The sequence below is a fragment of the Babylonia areolata genome, chromosome 19 (assembly GCF_041734735.1).
Source record: "Babylonia areolata isolate BAREFJ2019XMU chromosome 19, ASM4173473v1, whole genome shotgun sequence".
Classification (NCBI taxonomy): domain Eukaryota; kingdom Metazoa; phylum Mollusca; class Gastropoda; order Neogastropoda; family Buccinidae; genus Babylonia; species Babylonia areolata.
The window spans coordinates 38,542,894-38,565,608 of NC_134894.1; the positions used below are offsets into that span (position 1 = coordinate 38,542,894).

At 38.6% G+C, this 22,715-nt stretch overlaps 1 protein-coding gene across 1 annotated transcript; it reads left to right on the forward strand.

Moving 5' to 3' along the window:
* The first annotated feature begins 1,283 nt into the window (after window positions 1–1,283).
* Window positions 1,284–12,538, forward strand: LOC143293678 (inositol polyphosphate 1-phosphatase-like). Its single transcript, XM_076604835.1, has 6 exons — window positions 1,284–1,381; window positions 2,686–2,919; window positions 3,324–3,441; window positions 6,108–6,257; window positions 7,781–7,955; window positions 8,531–12,538. The coding sequence occupies exons 2-6, from the start codon at window positions 2,710–2,712 to the stop codon at window positions 9,027–9,029; spliced, it is 1,152 nt and encodes a 383-aa protein (XP_076460950.1). The 5' UTR covers window positions 1,284–1,381; window positions 2,686–2,709; the 3' UTR covers window positions 9,030–12,538.
* The last annotated feature ends 10,177 nt before the right edge of the window (window positions 12,539–22,715 follow it).

The window sequence follows — 22,715 nt, forward strand, 5'->3', positions numbered from 1 at the left end:
TGTCCTCAAGGCTGGCCCTGCGGTTGTTTTCGAAGGAGGAGACAGCTTGGTGGATGGTGCGTCGCCAGGTCTCTCGATCAGCGGCTACTGCGGACCACTGGCGATGGTCAATGTGACAGGCACCGAGAGCTTTCTTCAAGGAGTCTTTGTATCTCTTCTTGGGTGCTCCTCTGTCACGGTGGCCAGTGGACAGTTCGCCATACAGCGCGATCTTGGGCAGGCGGTGGTCCTCCATCCTGGACACGTGCCCTGCCCAACGTAGCTGGGTCTTTAGCAGCACTGCCTCGATGCTGATAGTCTTTGCCTGCTCCAGGACCTCGACATTTGTGATGTAGTCACTCCAGTGGATGCTGAGGATGGTGCGAAGGCAGCGCTGGTGGAAGCGATCAAGCAGTCGTATGTGGTGCCGGTAGGTGACCCAGGTTTCGGAGCCATACAACAGGGTGGGCAGTACAACAGCTCTGTACACGCTGATCTTTGTGTCTTTCTTCAGGTGTTTGTTGTTCCACACTCTCTTGTACAGCCTGCCGAATGCGCTGTTTGCCTTTGCAAGTCTGTTGTCGATCTCCTTGTCGATCTTGGCGTCAGACGAGATGGTGCAGCCTAGGTAGCTGAACTGGTGGACCGACTTCAGCTCTGTCTCACCGATGTTGATGTGAGGAGCGTGGAATTCTTCCTGTGGGGCAGGCTGGTGGAGAACTTCCGTCTTTTTCAGACTGACTTCTAGGCCGAAGAGCTGCGCAGCCTCTGCGAAGCAGGACGTTATACGCTGCAGGGCCGCTTCTGTATGGGCGACGAGGGCAGCATCGTCGGCAAACAGAAACTCTCTGATGAGTTGCTCCAGTGTCTTGGTGTGGGCCTGTAGCCGCCTCAGGTTGAATAGGCTGCCATCAGTGCGGTATCTGATGAAGATACCGTCGTCGTCGCCAAGATCTTCAGTGGCCTGTTGGAGCATCATGCTGAAGAAGATCGTGAAGAGGGTCGGCGCGAGGACACAACCTTGTTTCACTCCATTTCCAATTGGGAAGGGCTCCGAAAGGTCGTTGCTGTGTCTGACCTGTCCACGCTGTTCCTCATGTAGTTGGATGACCATGCTGAGGAATTTTGGGGGGCATCCTAGACGTTTCATGATCTCCCACAGACCTTTTCTGATCATGAATGTATGTATGCAGTATAAGAATTGATGCAGGATTTGATAAATTCTTGCTGTGCATATAAGAAGGCTGGAGAAGGATAATACTTGATGGCGTGTGTATAATCACTGAAGACATGACGTCAGGTAAAGGTGTCTTGAGTCTGCGTGAAGCGTAAGAGAAGTCGTGGTGGCTGACGTAGTACACACGGAAGTATTGATTTTGGATGTTGTTGAATTCCAGATTGTGTAAGTTTTGAGCTAAACAACCCGAATATAGACGAAACAACAGCATATTCTAAAATAAGGAAAGACTATTTGTATTCCTCCACATTTTCTTTTGGCAGAGTATGCTGACAATGAAAGAGTTGTGTCGTAAATACGCAATCATGGGATGCTGGAAAACATTTTTAGTCAGAATGAAAACGAGTGTTATGAATATGTTGAATTGGAACACAAACGTTGGTAGTATTAATAAACTCGTTGATAACTGGAGGTATGGGTGGTTGGGTTGAGACAAAAAGTGTGAGGAATGTAAGAACACATGCACACAGCGCGCGCGCCCCACTACATTATGCATACATGCACACACACATTCACACACACACACACACACACACACACACACACACACTCTCTCTCTCTCTCTCTCTCTCTCTGTCTCTCTCACACTCACTCACACACGCACGCACACCTCATCTTAGTCTGATCACACATAGATGAATAACCACATGTGCACATTTGTTTACACACTATTTATAAGTAAAAAGCGCAGTGGCCATTTATTGTTAGAGTAACTAATTTTCTCAGTAAACACTCATGTACATTCACTGGACAACACAACACATGCGCGCATGCTCACACACACACACACACACACACACATGTGGACACACCTACAAACACACACACACACACACACACACACACACACACACACACACACACACACACACACACACATGCACACACACATGCACACCCTCATGAATCAAGGGTGTCATGTACATTTGTAGGTTGGGATAATTTTTTCTAATGCTTTTTTCTTGTCTGTTTGTAACCTAATAAGAAATGTTGTTAATGTTGTGCCACTATCTCAGTACCTGGGTATGATGAATAAAAACGTGTCTTCATTTGTCTCTGTAGAAATGCATCAGTGTGTTATTCTTCTTCTTCTTATTATTATTATCATTATTACTATCATTATTATTGTATCATAACTTTTGTTTTACTGAGTACATGTATACATTCTGAATCTGTAATCAGCTTGTAATAAATTAACAAACGTAGCACAGAAAAAGATTGTTGATTGCACGTTACCTACACTATCTTTTCACAATTACATTATACAATTTTGCTGTTGTTGAAGTTTCATTGTACTTTTGGACTCCCTGGAAATGAAATGTTACAGTAGATTGAATTCCAGTGACAAGCCTGGAAAACACCTGTACTGCATTATATGTTGTCAAAAATGTATAAAGTATAAATCTTATACAGACTGACCTCCACTGACAAGTGACTGTGAGACTGTAAAAAATATGAATTCTTTACAGATTGACAATCACTGACCAGTGACCATGAGGCTGTCAGATCTCTTGCTGGCAATGCTGCAAGCAGCAAAGAAATCAAGGGATGTGGCTCGTATCATCCGTTCTGAGCCAGCCCTGTTACATCTGTTGGTGGAGGAGAAGAAAGGAGAGGAGAAAAACAAACGTTTTGTCCAGGATTTCAAAACGTTGGCGGATGTTCTTATCCAACAGATGGTTGCTCATGACATAGCTGCAGAGGTAGGTTCTGTAAAAGAATTAATTTTTTTTTTTTTTAAGTTTTTTTCTTTCTGTTTCATTTTTAATGCTACTGCTATATAAAAATGAGACTGGAATGTGTTTTCAGCATGCCTAGCATGTATGATCAAATAGATCATATTGGTAAAGTTATTAAGTGGAATTAAAGAATTAAGTGGAATGTAGGAAATTCTAATGTTTGAACTATGATGTCAGTATTATTATATATTTGTCGATCAGACACACCTTCTTAAACAATAAAGAAACTCTTGGGAAGCGTCTGAGTGAACATAGCAAACAAAGGCTTTTGAAAAGAAAAAAAAAAGGTATGTATACTTTGCATGTTCAATATCTGTGCTGTTTATCAGTTCTTGGGTCAGCCGTCACTATTATGATGATGTTTTCAGTTTCCAGAAATGGAAGGCAGTATCTTTGGAGAGGAGAGCAACCAGTTCACTAATGCTCTAGGAGACAGCACAACCATTCACCTCTGTGCCACACAAGAACAGACCACGCAGCTACTCAGTGAGAAACATTGTTTTTGACTCACTTGTGTAAACCGGTGTTCGGTTGTCTGTGTGTGTGTGTGTGTGTCTCCGTGGTAAACTTTAACATTGCCATTTTCTCTGCAAATACTTTGTCAGTTGACACCAAATTTGGCATAAAAATAGGAAAAATTCAGGTCTTTCCAGTCATCTTGTTTAAAACAATATTGCACCTCAGGGATGGGCACAAAAAAAAAAAAAAAAAGAAGCCAAATTATATGCAAAGTGAATTTACTGTTGTATTTATATATTTTTTTTATTCTCTAAACTTGGCACTTTGATCTGATATTTGACACAACAAGAGCAGTCATTTTTATCATTTTTTGTTCAAACAGGAACTTCTTTTGCTAAGCATGGAAGTTATATTTATTTTGCATGTCTTTGGTGCAGATAGTAAAAAAGGGAAATTAATCTGTAATTAATGCTAGTGGGCTTAATTTGCTTTAAACTGATCTTTCTCATCTTAAACATTACATTTTGAAATTATACTCAATACATAAAAAGCTTGTGTGTTTTACTCTCAGTGTACAAGGCTTTCACTATGTTCATTCGCCCAAGTGGTCTTTTTCGGAAAATACTAAAATCAATACGACGAATGGACTTTACAGATCTGTTGGCTGAGCCCTGAAGGTCATGGGCAAAAATCAATTGCGTACACATATTTATACATATTCAAGGCGCGTGCTCATATTCTTCGCGAACGCAAACGACGCCATTTTGTTTCAAGTTGTTGACCTGCCCGTTCAATCCTATATTCAATCGACAATACACAATAACATGAAAAGCAGGAGAAGGAGATCGTTAAATATTTATTCAGAGAAAGATTTGTGAATGCCTCATCACTTACTGGATTATGCCCCAAACTGCCATAAAAATATTCACAGAATCAGTCGGAATTCACATTTAGAAATAATAAACCATGAGAGTTAATACCCTTGAATTGATGAAACGTAAAAATTTCCAGTCTTGACTTTTCTCAAAATGAAGTCCTTTTCACTTCATACAACATTTAGAAATACTTGTACTTGGCTCTGCATGTTATTAGTTTAACAAAATACTCAATTTTCATATCAACTTTAAAACTATAAAACTAGAATGAATATAAAAGAGAAATTGAATCAACCGTGTCAACCGGGTGTAACTAAACTTGTACATCTATCTAGATCCAGAGAAAATGACTAAATGTTGCAGTGTGATTGCGGCGATAGCCACGTCTCCTTTACCGTGGACTTAAAAAGAATTTGTAATTGCCCTTAAAGATTTTTTGAATGCCCAAGATACACCAGAATAATATGATTTAAACAGCGTTCTCACTGCGAATACCGCAGTTGATTTATCGCCCTTTAAAAAAGCATGTTTAAATATTATATTTTTGAAAGTCAGTTAAGGAGCCACGATAGTGTAATGGGTAAGACAGTTTCTTCTGACCCGAACATGTGGGGTTCGAATCTGCTGTTAGGACTTTTTTTTTTTTTTAACCTGAAGCTTTATAATAACAAATACAGAACACATTTTAATGATTAGATTTTTTTTTTTTTTTAAAGTGTATCACAAGTGAGTCTTGAAGGCCTTGCTTCTCTTCTCTTGTTGTTTCTGTATTTTGATTCAAATCATGTTACTAACTTTTAAAGTTTTTTTTTTCCCTTCTTTATTTGTTGATCTTTTAATATTTTGACATTAAAATATTTGATTCCAACATGAACTCACCACAGGTAAGGCAGAAGCCAGGGGGAAAAACTTGAAAGTGAGGTAACCATGGGAGCAGGGGCAGTTTTTCTGCATTTTTGTGATGGAGGATGATGATGATAATGTTGTAAGCAAAAATTCTTATAGATATGAGATTACATGACAGGTTTGTTCTCTATATACACTTTGCTACCTTTCATATAATATACCCAAGTTCATCAAGACCAGAGAGATACAGACACTGCAGGGTTGGTCAGGAAATTTTGTGCAACACTCTCAAAGATGCATCCATGAAGTAGATCACACTTGACTGTGTTGTCACAGTGTTTACTACTGAACCCAATATACTTTCAAGCCTGGGTAGGAGCTGGTGAGAGCCTAAAAAATTCCATATTGACATGCCTCTGATGGGGTTTAAATCCATGGTCTCTGTCATTAGCTCATGATGTTAACCGCTCTGCCACTGCGGCTGGGTGGTGTTCAGTGCAGATCTTTTAAGCTATTTTTTTCTAGCACTCATCTGGCCAGTCAGATTGACATTTTCCCTCTTGTCAAGCATGGTTATGTTCACAATAGATCAACTGTGATGCTTCTGATCATTAGGGGACGTGAAGAAAAGGTTTGACATGAGAGAGAGTGACAGAAGGAAGAAAGGCAAGGAGGGAAGAAGGCAGGAAGGGGAGGGAACAAAGAGAGGAGGGCAGCAGACAGATGAGAAATAAGTGAAGGAAAGAGGTGTGGTCTAAATCTTTTTTCAGGGCTGCATCTTGCTTCAAATAATGTTCACATTTTGATGCTTTTCCATATCTACACTTTGATGGAGAACTGTTTTAAGGGCTGCATCTTGCTTCAGATAACATCCACACTTTGATGCTTTTCCACATCTACACTTTGATGGAGAACTGTTGCCATTTCAAGTTGTGTTGTGTGACATTGCATTCTTAGATGTCATGTTTGCAGAAGATATACTGGACGATGATGAGGAGGCCGCATCACTGTTGTCTCATGTCGTCCACAGCCAGGTTGAAGCTGCACCTTCTATAGAGCATCTGGAGATGTTGCACACCTCCATCCCAGCAGATGATGTTGGTATCTGGATTGATCCAATTGGTAAGGGTCCATTATCATTTGAAAAAAAAAATTGTTTACAAGTTTAATTTCAGCAACCCAGTTAATAACCGAGGTGTCCTTTGATGCATACCTGAACAGGATGTTCTGGTGGTGTCAGCGTGATGTGACATGGTTAGGCATGAAACATTTAGCTTGAAGCGTATCAAAAAAAAAGGGGCAATTGTTAATTTTCTAATTGTGTTTGTGTCTGGTACTTTTTTGAATAATATCTGTTCATTGCTATTTGTAGGGGCTCAAGCACCAAATAATCTGGCTTTGTTATTATTATATTCTTGCCATTATTTTTGTTCAGATTATTTGCATTTTTGTCAGACACGGAAACAGTATGTACATGCTTGTGTTATGGGAAGAAGCTGAGATACTTTAAAAGATCTCATTGAGTCTATGCATAGGTCTGGAATTAGGTTTCCCCTTTTTTATTCACAGAGCAGATGTGGTGCAGCTAATGTAGACCAGTCCGCACACTTTGATGCCTCCTTGAAACCGTAAACACACAGGGTTGACACATGTATCACAAGTAGACTGTTGATATACTGTAACACATAGGGATGACGGCACATGTGTCATGAAATATACTGCAATACATTGGGTTGACAGCTCATTTATCAAGAAAAATACTGCAGTATGTTGGGTTGATGGCACATGTGTCATGAAATATACTGCAATACATTGGGTTGACAGCTCATTTATCATGAAAAATACTGCAGTATGTTGGGTTGATGGCACATGTATCATGAAATATACTGCAATACATTGGGTTGACAGCACATATGTATCATGCAATATTCTGTAACCAGTGTTCCTACAGACATGACCAAAGACAATTTCACGCTTTTTCCAGACCTTTTCCAAACTGGACTGAAAAAAATTTCCATACCAAACAAAGATGAAATGAAGGAAACAATTCAGCTATACCACTGATCAGAGACTGCGATCACTGAATCAGTGTTCACTTTTCACTTTTTGTTTGTATAGTTCCCCCCCCCCCCCCCCCCTCCCCCTGAAAATAGAGTATGACCGTCTAAATGGCGGGGTTAAAAATGGTTGTACATGTAAAAGCCCACTCGTGCTGTATACAAGTGAATGTGGGAGTAACAGTTGCAGTCCACGAATGAAAAAGAAGAGAAGTTTGTTTGGTTAATTTCATTTATTCATTTTTATTCCAGTAAGGTCTTTATTGCTTGGTATTGGTCAGTGGTTTAGGAAAATTCCAAGTCTTTTCCAGACATTGAATGAGAAAAACAACAACAAAAACAACATTTTCCCGAGACTTTTCCAGCTCTGGAATTAGTTATCGCATTTTTTCCCGCTCCCAAGACTTTTTCAAACTTGCATGACAGTAGGAGCCCCTTGTAATGTAGCTTCTAAAAGATAATACTCTAATGTACACATTAATACTCTGACAAAATGTCTTCAATCACCGATATGTGTGACGGGACATTAAACAAAATTTGTCCTTCTGGTAACACTCTGGGCTAACAGCACATGCATCATGCGCACAGACTCCACTGCCCAGTACATCAGTGGCCAGGTGGGACAGGTGGACAAGGATGGGGTGACCAACGGAGGCTTGCAGTGTGTGGCTGTGCTGATCGGAGCCTTCCAGAAGTCGACAGGACTGCCCATCGTGGGTGTGGCCAACCAGCCCTTCTGGCAGCTGGACCAGGCATCGCAGCAGTCAGTTCTTCTTCCTTTGTATTTTTTGTGTTGTGTCGTTCTCTCTTCTGTGTGTGGTGGGGTGGGTGTGGGTGAGCTGTCAGTGGAGTTGGGATGGTGTGTGTGTGTATGTATGTATGTGTGTGTGTGTGTGTGGGAGGGGGGAGGGTTGCTGTGGGGTGGAGTGGGGATGGTGTGTGTGTGTGTGGTGTGTGTGTGTGTGTGTGTGTGTGTGTGTGTGTGTGTGTGTGACATAGGGAGAAAGAGAGTGAGTCACTATGTGTGTGTGTGAGTGAGAGAGAGTGTGTGTCTATGTGTGTGTGTGTGTGTGTGTGTGTGTGTGTGTGTGTGTGAGGGAGGGAGAGAGAGAGAGAGAGAGAGAGAGAGAGGCATTCTGTGTGCGTTTGACAAAGAGAGTGAATCACACACACATATACCACACACAACAACACCCTCACAACACACAACCAGCACTCCCTCATATCCTGCACAACAACACAGTAACACACAAGCAGTGACAACAACAACAGACACACATAACCACTCATACACACACACATAAAAAAAAACAACCTCAGGTTTATCACTGCTGTCAGGTGGAGTGATCAAACAACCTGGGGTGTCTGCTATGGAGACCTGCGCCTGGCCTCAGTCCTGCAAAACGACCAGGCACCGCCATCACCCAGGTCCCCGGTCATCATCATGAGCACCAGCGAATCCGACTCCGTGAAGCAGACGCTGTCGCAGAACTTCCACCTGCGCTTCGCCTCGGGTGCAGGGTACAAGCTGCTGTGCACGGCTCAGCGACACGTGGAGGCCTACGTTCTGAGCAAGAGCAGCATTTACCTGTGGGACTGCTGTGCTCCCCATGCCATCCTGCGGGCCACGGGAGGGGGCGTGGTCAGGTTCCACGACACAGTGGAGCAGCTGAAGTCAGAAGGATGCGGCAGCAGGGAAGCGGGGATGAAGGGCGTGGAAGTGAAGTACTCCGCCTCTCCTCTTTCAAGTAGTGGGAAAAGCATCAATGGCATCATTGCCTACAGCTGCCCCAAAGTGCTGGACAAAATCCTGCAGTCGCTGACTGGGAAAGACTGATTTGGAGTGTACCAGGTGTGATTTTTTGTTGTTGTTTTTTTTGGTGAGGGGCGGTGGGGGTGGGGATGGGGGTAAAAAATTTATTTTGATCTGAGCTATGGTAACAGCAGAGAAAAAAATCTGACAGTCACTGACCAGGAAAGCTTAATTTTGAGTGTACAGGGTGTGATTTTTTTCTTGTTGAAAATTCATTTTAACCTCAGCTATGATAGCAGAAATTTTCTGTGTGGAAGGTTCATGTGAGTTAAGTACAGGTGACTCATTTTTATACATCTGTTACTTAGCACCTTTGCGAAATGGCGTGCTGGAAGAGTCGACATGCAGTGTTCAGTTGCACTAGAGTCTATACCTGCTCCATGATGTGCCAACATTTTTGCATGCCTGATTTAAAGAAGCTCCAACAAGAAGTTTGTTGTGGAACACTGTCTCCTCACTCAGGCTGCTGCATTACTCAGAATGAGCAGGGATAGAGAATGGAATAGAATTCTGCAGTTTTCAAATACTGATAGATTACAGGAGAGTGCTTTTGCTGTTCAAGTTATAAACTTATCTGTAAAGATTGTGCAAGACACAGAAGAGAAAATACATTGTGGTAAAAAAAAAAAAAAAAAATCAGACCAATTGCTTGGGCAGCTTTTCATTTTGGGAAGGAGAGATCTCTTTGTGTATGAGTCTGAACAGTTATTCTGACACAAATAGGAGCCTGTTGAAACAAGGGGAATGGAAACAGAGTATGTAGGCCTGTATTGTAGCAAAAGTACTCAAGACCAGTATATAATGAACAATAGGGTTAGAAAAAAATAGTGCACACACATACATACATAGATCGATTTAGATATATAGAATTATTAATATACAGATCATTTAAGATGTTAACCTCAAATGGAGTTTATACCAAGTTATCACATTACTTTCTGATTATATGCCTAAGCAGGCAGTAAAAAGCCATGGGTTTTATTAATGGAGAACAGCAGTATTTTACAGATACACAAACAAGGATGGTGATAATGATTTTCAGTTACATCGATAATCGCTACGCACGGTCACATTATAACGAGCTACATCATTTGCAATCATGCCCATAATTATTGCATGTAACCAGAATATTACCACATGTTATATATCATTTTCAATGACACTCATAATGAGTGCCTGTAGCTGGATTATCAAGAAGTATACTGTGTGCAATGGTATCTGTAATGTATCATCAGATATATTATTTTCAATTAAATATGTAATGATTACCAGTAACCAGAGTATTATGAGGTATATTTTATCTGTAGTGGCATCCATAGTGACTGCATAGAGCCAGACTATCAAGTTTCAATACTGATAACATATTCATGCAGTTTATATTGATCTGACAAAACAAACTATACAGTCAGAAGAAATATAATGTATAATGTATCCCTACAATATGATTATGTAATCTGTAGACAAATTTTAAAGCAGTAACATACATTGTGAGCTGTTTGATATAGATGTGTAGCTGATGATGATTATAACAAGTTGATATTATTTGGAATGTTAGCTAATAGAATAGATATGTAATGATATATGATGACAGTTCATTTTCTTCAAGTGAAGTGAGATTGCAATACATGTTAGTGATTTGGCAACTATCCTTGTCATAACACATGTTGATTTCATTTTTATTTATTTATTTTAAAAAAATTATATTATTATTATTATTTATTTATTTATTTATTTTTTTTTTTTTCTCAAGGCCTGACAAAGTGCGTTGGGTTACACTGCAGGTCAGGCATCTGCTTGGCAGATGTGGTTTAGCGTATATGGATTTGTCTGAACGCAGTGACGCCTCCTTGAGCTACTGAAACTGAAACTGAAACTGATTTCATGTTTTGTAACTCTTACAGTGTACGACTGCGAACTTTTAGCCTGTAACAGGAAAAAGTTGATTTCGTGCTTTGTAACTGTCATAACATAGCACTGTATGTCTGAACTGTTTGATTGTAGCAGGAAAATGAGAGCAATAATTGTTGTGGCTGTGTATTTTGGCTATTTGACTATATGCACATTTCCATAATTATTCACCTTTCTTGTACACAGTAAGGTTAGGTCACATGAGAAATTATGTATCTGATGACTGACATTTTTGTTGTACCTATAATTATGCATGAAAGGGCATAAAAAAAGACACAGGATATGCCATTGTTAATCTTATGCAGTTGTGCAGCTGAGATGAAAAATGTGAACACATTCGAATGGAAGAGAAAAGGAGTGTGTATGCGTGTGGATATGTGTATGAGAGAGAGAGAGAGATTGTGTGTATATGTGAAGGTGTGTGTGTTTGTGTGTGTGTGTGAGGGAGAGAGAGAAAGAAAGAGAGAGAGAGTGTATGTGTGCATATACACGCGCGCGCGTGCGTGTGTGTGTGTGTGTGAATTTTGAATATTGTGTGTGTCTGCTCACAATGGATGCACATATGTGCTTGGATGCATCTCACTTTTGGAGTCCACTTCAATTGGATCTGTTTCTGATGATAGCTTTCATCATGTTTATCAGTATGTATGTATATGTGTGTAAACATTTAGCTTAATGGACAGATTCAGACACTGTGATAATTTTTCAGCATGGGCTTGTGTGGGTGTGTGTGTGTGTGTGTGTGCGTGCGAGCGCGCATGCATTGTATGTGTGTGTGTGTGTGTGTGTGTGTCCAGTTTAATTCAAAAGAATGTGATGGCATTTATGCATCAACTTGTTTTCGAGTGTTGGCTTGTGTTCAAAAAGAAAAAGGTCGTGTTATGCAATCGCTAAAGATTCTTTGTGCTGCAGGTTATCAGTACCTGTAGGTGTCAGCTTTCATAGTTCCTAACAGCCAAATGTTTGTAAAGTGTTTGTGAGTGTCATTCAATGGTTTCTTTTACTCCAATTGTTTATGTTGTGAGAGTTCTATCTGTGACAGTATCCAAAAGTGTTATAACTGTGAAAGCAGTGACTAGATCATAGATTCATGAAAACAATTTGTATGTTGTGAGAATTCTGTGTGTGTGACAGTATCTTAAACCTTTCAGCCCTTTAAGGTATTCTGTCTGTGCAGTCATCCCAGCTTCACATTTTTTGGCCTGGCTGCATCAGCAGGGAAGGGTGATTCACCTGAGTCACAATTTTTTAACAACTGTTCAGCCAGTAGCTACCAAACTTGATGTAATGACTGACACAAACTGCTAAATTTTTCAAGAAAAGAGATGTAATGACTGAAATATAACTGTGACACAAACTGCTTAATTTTTAAGAAAAGGGATGCAATATTTTATTTGTAGCTATAAATCAAAAACAGAAATTGTTTATATCTCACGTACAGACACGTTATTCATTCAAATTATATGTAAATTTGCTGAACAAAGAAATCGAGAGAGACATTTGATCTTGGGTGAATTATGTGTCATCATTATCTGGGTCAAATTCCCTGCCAGAGTCCATCATACTTTTATCAGACACTTGCTGTGCAGTGACATCTTGATGTTCTTGCCATAGTTATACATGTACACACACACACACACACACACACACACACACAAAAAAAAAAAAAAACCCTGATAAAAAAACACACTGATCGTTCAGATTTGTCACTGAAACTTCACATGCCCATGAGGAGGGATGCCATAGCAGTTTAATGCATACTACTGTGCTGAAAAGTGACTCAGGTGGAGAATGACAATCTGCGGTGCCCAACAGCAATTGGGTACAGGGCTGAATGGGTTGAAGTGTTACACCCAAGAAACCACTGGACAGAACTCAGTTTCACAAAAACATTGTTGGTGTTGTATCTGGGGTATCTATCTATCTATCTATCTATTTCTCTCTCTCTCTATATATATATATATATATGTGTGTGTGTGTGTGTGTGTGTGTGTTTTAACATGTTGAGCTTCCCTTAGGAGAAACAAATGGCGAACTTTGTATACCTTGAGGAATTTTTTATCCTCACTACTCTGATCTGATAATCGGTTATATGGCCAAAATCAAAGCCTATTAATATTTTTCTTAACATGGCACTTAGCCATTGGTCAGTTAATTCTGCATAGCATGATTATCAATACAGGGATGAAAGCGGATTGACTGGCCAGATGAACTGAGCATTGGCTGGAAGCATAAGTGTGCTGCACTTAATCCAAATACAGCAAACCCAAAGATATTAAAGAAAGATTAAGGAATGGAGAGGGTAGCCTTTCATTCTGCTTACTGATCTCCGATTTTGGAAGCAGTTACCCCCCCCCCCCCCCCCCCTACCCTCCCCGCCCCTCCCCGCCCCCCAAAATCCCCAAACCCAAAACAAACAGCACTTTGCGGAACCTTTTGGCCAGTTGGTAAAGAAAGTCGTCTTTTGTGTAATCCTGATTATATTGCATCGATAATGTACTGTTATAATGGTTGTGGTTGGAGGTACTTGTCAGTTAATTATTGTTACCATGGCATTGTTCTAGTAATGTTAGTGTTACAGTATCAAGTATTTGTCAGGGCTTTTTAAAAAAAAAAAAATTGTTCACTCTGTGTATCCCTTTCCTTCAAAGTTACAGATTTACATTCTTTGTTTATTAATAGCACTTTGTTCTTGTGATGTTAGTGATAAAAAAAACAAACAAACTGTGCACTGGTCATTTTATTTATCTCTGCACTTATTTCCTACCTTCAGTGTTACAATGTTATGCATGTCAATTTACCATTATTGCTGTGTTCTCATGGCTTTTAGTGTGGCTACTGGTCAGTTTATTGTGCTTTGTTCTTGCCCTTTTCCCATGGCTAATGGTCAGTGTATCATTCTTGTATTCTCATACTTTTTACTATTGCAGTTTTATGTATTTGTCAGTTAATTGTTATGACAGTGTTCTTGTGCTGTTAAAAGAACAGTTTATGCACCTTAAAATTTACTGTTGACCTTTTTTTTTTTACCTTTTTTTTGTTTTGCTTTTTTGGGGTTTTTTTGTGCATAACTTATTTCATCATTATTTCTAATGTTACAGTTTTATGTGCTTGTCAGTATGTTATTGTGGCCTTATTTTTATGGTATTCATGTAAGTCTCATGTACTTTTCAGTTTACTATTACCACATTGTTCTCACACATTCTTATATTGCTTGACAAAATGTTCTTGCATTTTTAGTGTTACAGCTTCATGTGCTTGTCCATTCATAATTATTGCATTATTTTCATGCTTTTTGTGTAATAGTTTGATGCGCTTGTCAGTGACATTGTCCTCATACTGTTTTGTATTATGTAATAAAAAAAATATCTTCCTCATATTATTTGTGTGACATTTCCATGTCTTTTTATATAATTTTTTTTTTTGCACTATTCTCATACTTGTAACAGTTTGAATTTTGATGTTCTTGTCAGTTTGTTTTTATTGCTTTGTTCTCATAAATGTCATTTATAAAGAGAACTCTTTGTTTTTTGGACATACCATACTGATGCAGAGCTATGCCAATGAATGTAAAAGCATGAGAGCAAAGCCATAATAATGTTAAATTCACAAACATATAGAACCATCATGCTAACACAACTGCATGAGAACAAAGCCGTAATAATGTTAAATTCACGAACATATAGAACCGTCATGCTAACACAACTGCATGAGAACAAAGCCATAATAATGTCAAATTCATGAACATATAGAACCATCATGCTAACACAACTGGAACACTTTCTTGCATATGTTTAGTGTTACGGCAATACAGTTCTCAGGTGCTTTTCAGTAAAAAATAGTTTTTGAAGAAGTATACGTGTTGCTGTTGTTGGCCCTGTTACCACAAGCAGAGAAACCCTCTTGACACAGTTTTTAATCTGACTAGCAATTACAGAGACTTGTAGTATTATGTCAGGAACTTGATTGTTAAGTTGCAGACAGAATTTAATGAAGAGTTACATTACGAACTGTGCTTGTAAATTACAGCCAGCATTTCATGAAGTCTTGTGTATCAGAAAGTTGCTTGAAAATTACAGCTAGCATTTCATGGAGTCTTATGTATCAGAAACTTGCTTGTAAATTACAGCTAGAATTTAAGTAAAGTCTTGTGTTATAAACTTGCTTGTGAGTTACTTTGAAACTTTGCCTTGATGAGCGCCCAATGGCAGCCATCAGTCGGCTCTACCCAGGTAGGCAGCCTGTTGTGCAAATGACCCTGTGTTTGTAAAGTGCTTAGAGCTTGGTCTCTGACCGAGGACAGGCACTAGATAAGTGTACATACCATATCATAAATTATTGCGAGCATTTAGTGAAGTCTTATGTAGGAAATGTGCTTGTAATTTACAGCATTTTGTTAAGAGTTAGAAACTTGCATGTGAATTACAACTGGCATGTAGAGAAGTTTCCTTTTTATAAACTTTACTTGTAAATTACAGCTGGCATTTAGTGAAGTCTTATTTTCTAAACTTTGCTTGTAAGTTAGTTTAGTAAAGTCTTATGTTGAAACTGCTTTTAAGTTACAGATGACATTTCGTGAAACCTTGTGTTATAAACTTGCTTATACATTACAGCTGGCATTAAGTGAAGTGTTATAGATTTGCATGTAAATTACGCTAGCATATAGTGATGTTGTTGGGAACTTGCTTGTAAACTACACTTAGGATTTTGTGAATACTTGCATTACCAAGTTGCTTTTAAATTACAGCTTGCCTTTACAGAAGCCTTATGTTAGCAACTTGCTTGCAAACTACAGCTTGCATCTGGCTAAATTAGTGAAGCATGCTTGTAAGTTAGAAACTCTGCTTATTTATTTCAGTTGGTATATATTTAGTGAAGTCTTATATTATAAATGCACTTGCAAATTAGCATTTAGTGATGTGAAGGAGACAAAAGTGCAGGATATGGGACTATAGAGGTCAAAGGCCTATTTCTCAGGAGGGGTGAAAAGTTTGAGTTAGTAAGTATTTAGTAACGTCTTACAATAGAAACATGCTAGTAAGTTACTTGAAAAGTATGTTGTTTTTTTCACTACTTTTCAGTGTTTAATGCTCTTGCCTTTGCTACATTCTGTAAAGTATTTGTTGATATGTTGTAGATCTTTGTTGTGAAGCATTAGTGGAAAAAAAAGTTAATTCTGAATGTGGAATTACCCAAATCAAAAGTGATGTTGTATTACTGTTCCTGTATTTATACATGTGTGATTGTAAATGTACATTGAAGTGTAATCTTTTTTTTTTCTTTTCCTGATTTGGATTCTTGCAGTCCACAGATTTTACTTTATTGCGGGTTTTGTTCTTGTTGTTGTTGTTGTATTTTTCCTCAGGGTCTTTATGATAATTGTGGGTTTTATTTGTTGACAGCATTTTCTTTGTTAGGGATGAAATGATCTTGCAGCCTTTATGTCCCAATAGTTTTACCACATGCAACTATTACATTATTTTTTTCTCATCAATTTTTTATCCCTTTTTTCCCCATTCATCATTGTCTTCTATTTTACTTTCTTCTTTAAGAAAATCTTTTAATTATTATCATCCATTGTACTCTCTTTTCTTTTCTTTTTTTTGTCGCTGGCTTTTAAGGAAAATGTATTCGTATTTATCTATTTGCATGATAAGTTTGGGTTTTTGTTGCTGTTGTTATTAAACATTATATTAATAAACATGTGTTTTTATCATTATGTTGATCTATGGTTTTTTATCATTATTTTAATAGACATGCCATCTGTGACTCGCTGATAGACAGGCTGACGAAGCTTGCCCTTTCTGTCTTTAAAAAAAAATTAATCAATTGAATAATTTTTTGGTTATCTGCACTGTTTCAGTGGCATTAGTCCCATGCCACTCATTCAGTCCCCCATACATGGTCACACCCAATTGATCTGTTGCAGTCTCAGTGATGGCAGTCCACAGGGAACTATTGATGTTAAAATAAACCCTTCCTGTCTTATACCAAACAGCCGTCAGTACAATGATAACTTGGCAGGCCTGTAGCCACATAGAGAAAGCTGCCCAAGGGATTTCATTCCTCCAGCCAGTCTTTATTCTCATTTGAAGGCAACCACAAAAGACTGCCTGACAGGTGCCACTGCAGGGTGTTAAAAGTGTTGGACTTCCAATCTGAGGGTCCTGGGTTCAAATTATTGTCACGTCGCCTGGTGGGTTATTTAAGGGTGGACAGATGTACAGGTCAACAGATGTACAGACTTGCCAGTGCCTGAATGCCCTTCATGTTTTTGCGGAAGATCAAAATGTGTGTGTTAAAGATCCATTAATTCATGTCAGCGTTTGTTAGGTCATAAAAACAAGAACATACCCATCAAGCACACCTCTGACAGTGGACACTATTCATCCAGATGGTGTAGCTGTATGTTAACAGTTTGAGAAATGTTCTCATCTTGTTTTGAATGTGTTGTGAAGAATGTGATAACCTTGCAGTATCTTTTCTCTCGTTTCTGCAGTTTTTGCAGGACCCTTTTAAATGTATCATTTGACACAAGAACTTTGGTCATTATGCACCACCAGGTGGCAAAGCGGTGCAGGGTGTTGAACTAGGCACAATAAATTTAGTCACTGTGTATTTATGGAATGAGACAAGAAAGTCAAGCAGAACTGGTGTGTGCACCAACAGGTCACAATATATGTGGGCAACTTTAAAGGAGCTCATATTTACATTTTTTGGGAATGGATGTTAAACTAGATTGTGAACACATTTTGATGTAATGAAACACATGATCTGTTCATGTACTGAGACCCATAAGTTTTCGGCTTCTGTCAATGAACTGAAGTAATGAGCAATGCATTTGAAAGCATTTTACCTGGCAGAGCATTTTTTATTCTCCAAGGTTGACAATATGGTTCATGAAATGGTATGCAGCACCCTCTGATTCATGTTACCAAACAAGTAATATTTTGTTGATATATACAGACTTGTATTTGTGTAAACTGTAAACCATCTTCACAGCATTGAATGTTTCATGTTTTATAATCATGATGGACTCTGTATTTTTTCCAGTGCAATTTGCTTTCTTTTATTCTGCAAGTGTGTGCAGGAATGCAGATGAAAACCTACTCAAATTTGTTACATATTTCCATATTTTGTTATCTCAGATGTTTGGATGATCTGATGTAATGTGTTCCTATGCATTAGTCCATTTCTCTTCATTGTGTGAATACCTTCTTTAATTTGAAAACACGTTTGAGTTTGTTGCCATTGAAGGACAGACATAGTTCCAACATGATCAGAGGTGCTACCTAATTCCTCAGTTTCTTGTGATGGAGCATTTTGTGAGAAACATGTGAACCTTGTTGGAAACATTTTTTTGTGTGTGAACATTCTATCATAAATTTGTTTAGAAACATTCATGAAAGCATTGTGTCAGAAATGTGGAAAATGTGTTCAGAACATTTTGTCAGAAACATGTCAAGACATAATTAGAAATGTGTAAAATTTTGATGACATTTTAACAAAATGTGTGCTCCATAAGGTTCCTTTTCAAAGAGTGCTTGCAGACCATTTTTTGAATGACAATCAAGAGGTCTTGTTTTGCAATACATGTGCTCCATAAGGCTGCTTGTCAAAGAGTGCTTGCAGACCATTTATAGACAACAATCAAAAGCGGTCTTGTGTAAGAATTAACAGACCTACACCAAGTGTTGGAAATGACAGTGAAAAATGGGAGCTTACTGCTTATGCACCTTGCTGTGGCCCATTCCAGCAAGGCACCCACAGTGTTTTTTGAACCACTGATGTTACGTTTGATATGCTGGCACATTTTACTTTGAAGATAAAAGTTATACCTTTAATAACCTTGCTCAATCATTTTTTTAACCACCAGTAGGTGTCTTTCTTATATCTATGTTTCGGTGACTTTCTTTTGTGGTCCAAAGTCCCTTATAACCTGACCCAACCATGTGCATGTTGTTCTTTTCAGTTTTGAGAAATGCCTGTCTGTATAGAAGCTGATGAGTCTGTGTTATAACATCAAATCATTATTTATGCTTGGCAATGTAGTCAGTTTGACTGGATACCCAGAATCAGCTTTGATTGCCCTTTGTATTACGATGGTCAGTTCATTATTGTGTTATTTTTGGTTTGTTTGCTTGGAACAATCAGATCAATTTGTAATTGCTTCACTGTAAAACCTGGTGTTGTGATATTGTGATACGTAATGTGAAAAATGTTGTGATAAAGTTGGAAAGATGGAATGGGTATAGAAGAGGTGAAAAATGATGTGATAAGGTTGGAATGAGGGAACAGGTGTTTATAAAAGGAATATCATTATCTGGTGCATATTAACAGGTCTTGTACTTGTGTGGCTAAAAGAACGCCTGGCACAGAACATTCAAAGAACTCAAGACCATGAAGCACACCTGGATTACCATTCAGAGACTGACCCAAAACAGACAAGAGTGTGGTTCTTTGTTGCTGCTCTATATGCCATGGGGCGGAACAGTCAGTAAGTTAGTAAGTACTTGCTTGGCCTAGAGATTCAACCCTTTGAAATAGATACAAAGCCAGTCTGAAGAACATTAGAAGTTATATTTTCAGATGTAGTGGAGAATACCCAATGGTCACTGTGTGTGTGTGTGTAAGTTTCATTATACTATAATCATTATTTCTGAAAGTATTGAAAGTAAGAATGGAACATGGTGATATATTACTTTTTTCAAATATCTTTTATAGTTAACAAAGTGTCTCAGTAGTGATTGAATGGGTTCATCAGATGTCTCAGCAGTGAATGGGTTCATCAGCTTTTGTATATACTGTGATTGAAACATCGGACCACACAGCCCCCCTCCAAAAAAGGTTATTTCAAAATAAACTCTTGGATACAGAATAAGAAACTGCCTGTAACTAATGTATTCTTTAACGTATTAGAGGATGTTTATTTATCATATGCATTATTCATGAATGTGCATGCTTGTTTACATATGTATGTGCATGCATGAATGTTTGATAGAATATTTATATATATCTATCTATATATTTACAAATGTTTTCATGTACATGCACGTTTCTTTTAGTCCTGTACTCATAACCATTGTAAACACTTAAGTGATAGTTTGATTCATGTTGTTCATCCCTGTCACACGTTTTTACGATTGTTATCTTAGATCATTGTCTTTCAGTTTTATTTATAATCAGTGTTTTAGAATAAAGTGATCATCAAAATACTCTAAACATCTGGTGTGTCTATTTTGTTCCGAGTTAGTATCCACATTTTCTAACAACAGCTGCACAAATAAATTCATGGAAACACTGAACTTCTACTGGAGAAAATGGGTGATCATAATATGGTAGATTCTTTTGTTCCTTTCACTGAGACAAGGGGCAGCTTCAGATATTCTGCAATTCATGGTGAAGAAGTGCACAGTAACATTACAGTACATCTGAGGCTGACCTTTTTAATCACAAGCACTCTGCCAGTCTCTGAGCTGTTCATCCTTTTGGGTGTAGGTTTCAAGGAAGGAGATCTAACCCCTGTCTGAGATGGCAGTGATCAGGGACACAGCTCCCTGATGATTCTGAACTTTTCTTTATTCTATTGAGAGAGAAAGTGGAAGAGAGACAGTGAGAGACGGTGACAGAGAGAGTGAGAGCAGAGAGGGGGAGAGACAGAGATATGGTAAGAGAGTGAAAGAGAGAACTTCATATCCTGAAAAGTAACAAACTGCAGAGAAATTTGCACAAGTGAAAATCACACAAACCAATGAGGTGATGTCCACAAAGAGTTGGTTTTTTATTCCGATAGTTGGTAGCTTACCACAATGAAATGTTTTGTTTTCTCTTCTCTCTGGTGCATTCTTCCCTACCAACAACAGTGCAGACACATTCAAATACAAGTCAAGAAGACACAATATGCTACACTGCTGCATAAGTGCAGACACATTCAAGATTAATGAGAAGGACAGTATGCTACATTGCTGTATAAATTAACACTTAAAAACAAGTATAAAACAACGATGAAAATACAAATACAACATGCTTCAAGCCGTGACACTATAGCTTGCTTCATTTTCTGGAACTGACAAGATGGTTGCGTGTAGAATTTTTCAGTTTGACATTATCTTGTTCTAGCAGGACCATGATTCATGATGACCCAGTTTAATGTCAAAACTAAATCACATGGAGCACAGATACTTAAAGAAGAAAGGTAGTGAACCTGAGATAGTAACATATCAGAAGTAGGCAATGAATACATGATCACGAATTTCTTGAGATGCCAGCCACTTGGGTTTTCCTGTACCATGTGGTCTAAGGTGACATGGGAGGCCTTTTTACGGCATCCATCTTTAAAGGCTTTACTCAAATACTCCACTTCCACTTCAGAGGCAACATGGAAGTTGTTGACTGTGTGCGTGCACACACACTCAAACAACCATTTTGTTAATATGAAAGGAAACACTCATGGAAAACCCTACTGGCTGGCATCATCTCTTCACACAGCAATGAGCTTTGACCTTATCAATGACAAGGGCACATGCAACTGAAGATGAGAATAAGTACATTTGTGTAATACAACTGTCATGACAAGCAAATTCATGTTTTACCTTGCATACATCACACACTAAATAAAAACATACCATAACTGATATAGATACAATGCAGAGATAAGACAACAACAATATACACACGTGCATATGACCAGATTCTGATATTGTGACATCTGGATGTCTTAAGATCTGGTGTACATCACACCGCTCAAGAAATCAACTTAATCTGTGTTATAAAGCCGAAGTCCCATGCAACCGACTAAGACACTCAAGTGCAAAGAATAAATAACATACTGGTTGTGTCTGATCAAATACATATTTTAAAACAAAATCAGTCATGCAAAAAAGACCATCATCTCTGACTGTACAGTTTACACTAACAACGAAATCCCACTGACTGCAAAACTGAATCAATCATAATGAAACAATAGAGAACACTTATCAGCCTCCCACCCTCTTCTCTCCCTCCCGAACCTCCCTTGAACAAACATCATCACCATACAGCTTCTCCACTTTCCTTACTTTATCTTCAGTGTCAAGGGCATGCCACACAGATAATCTTCACTGCTTGCCAGAACACCCTGGACCATTCTCCCTCAACAGAAAGTGAGGTTCTGGGTAATCATACACTGCTGATCTTTTGAATGGACTATATGAATGGCACAAAAATCTTCAAAACTATCTACATTAATTATGTATTAAGTTGTAACCAATAACCGCTCTAATCACTCACAATTTTCCCCCCGTTTTTTTTTTCTGGTATCTCCTGCGGCTTTACAACCCTCACTGCCTGGGCAAAAAAACCCAACCAAACAAAAAAAACAATAAAAGGATCTATATAGCCAACAGCATATCCTCTTAAAAACAGCAACATACACCCCCCAAAAAACAAACAAAAACACAAAAAAACCCCCACCCCAAAACACACACACACAAAATAAGATTAAAAGGACCTAACAAGCCTCATCTCCCTCTGTCAAAACAGGGTATTAATGACTCCACAGTTAGATGGATTCCCATATGTGCTGACAGCACATGAAAATGTTGATAAAAAAAAAAAAAAGAAGAAAGAAGAGCAACTTAATTAAGTCCCTTCACAAACTACACTGACATGTAATCTTCACCTGAACTGAACAGCCAAACACACACACACACACACATACACATGCCACGATCTGTGCACACACACGAGGTACAGGCACCATGCGTCAGCATCAATCCAAATGCCATGTTAAAAAAGTATAGGGTGACGGGGGGAAAAGAACAA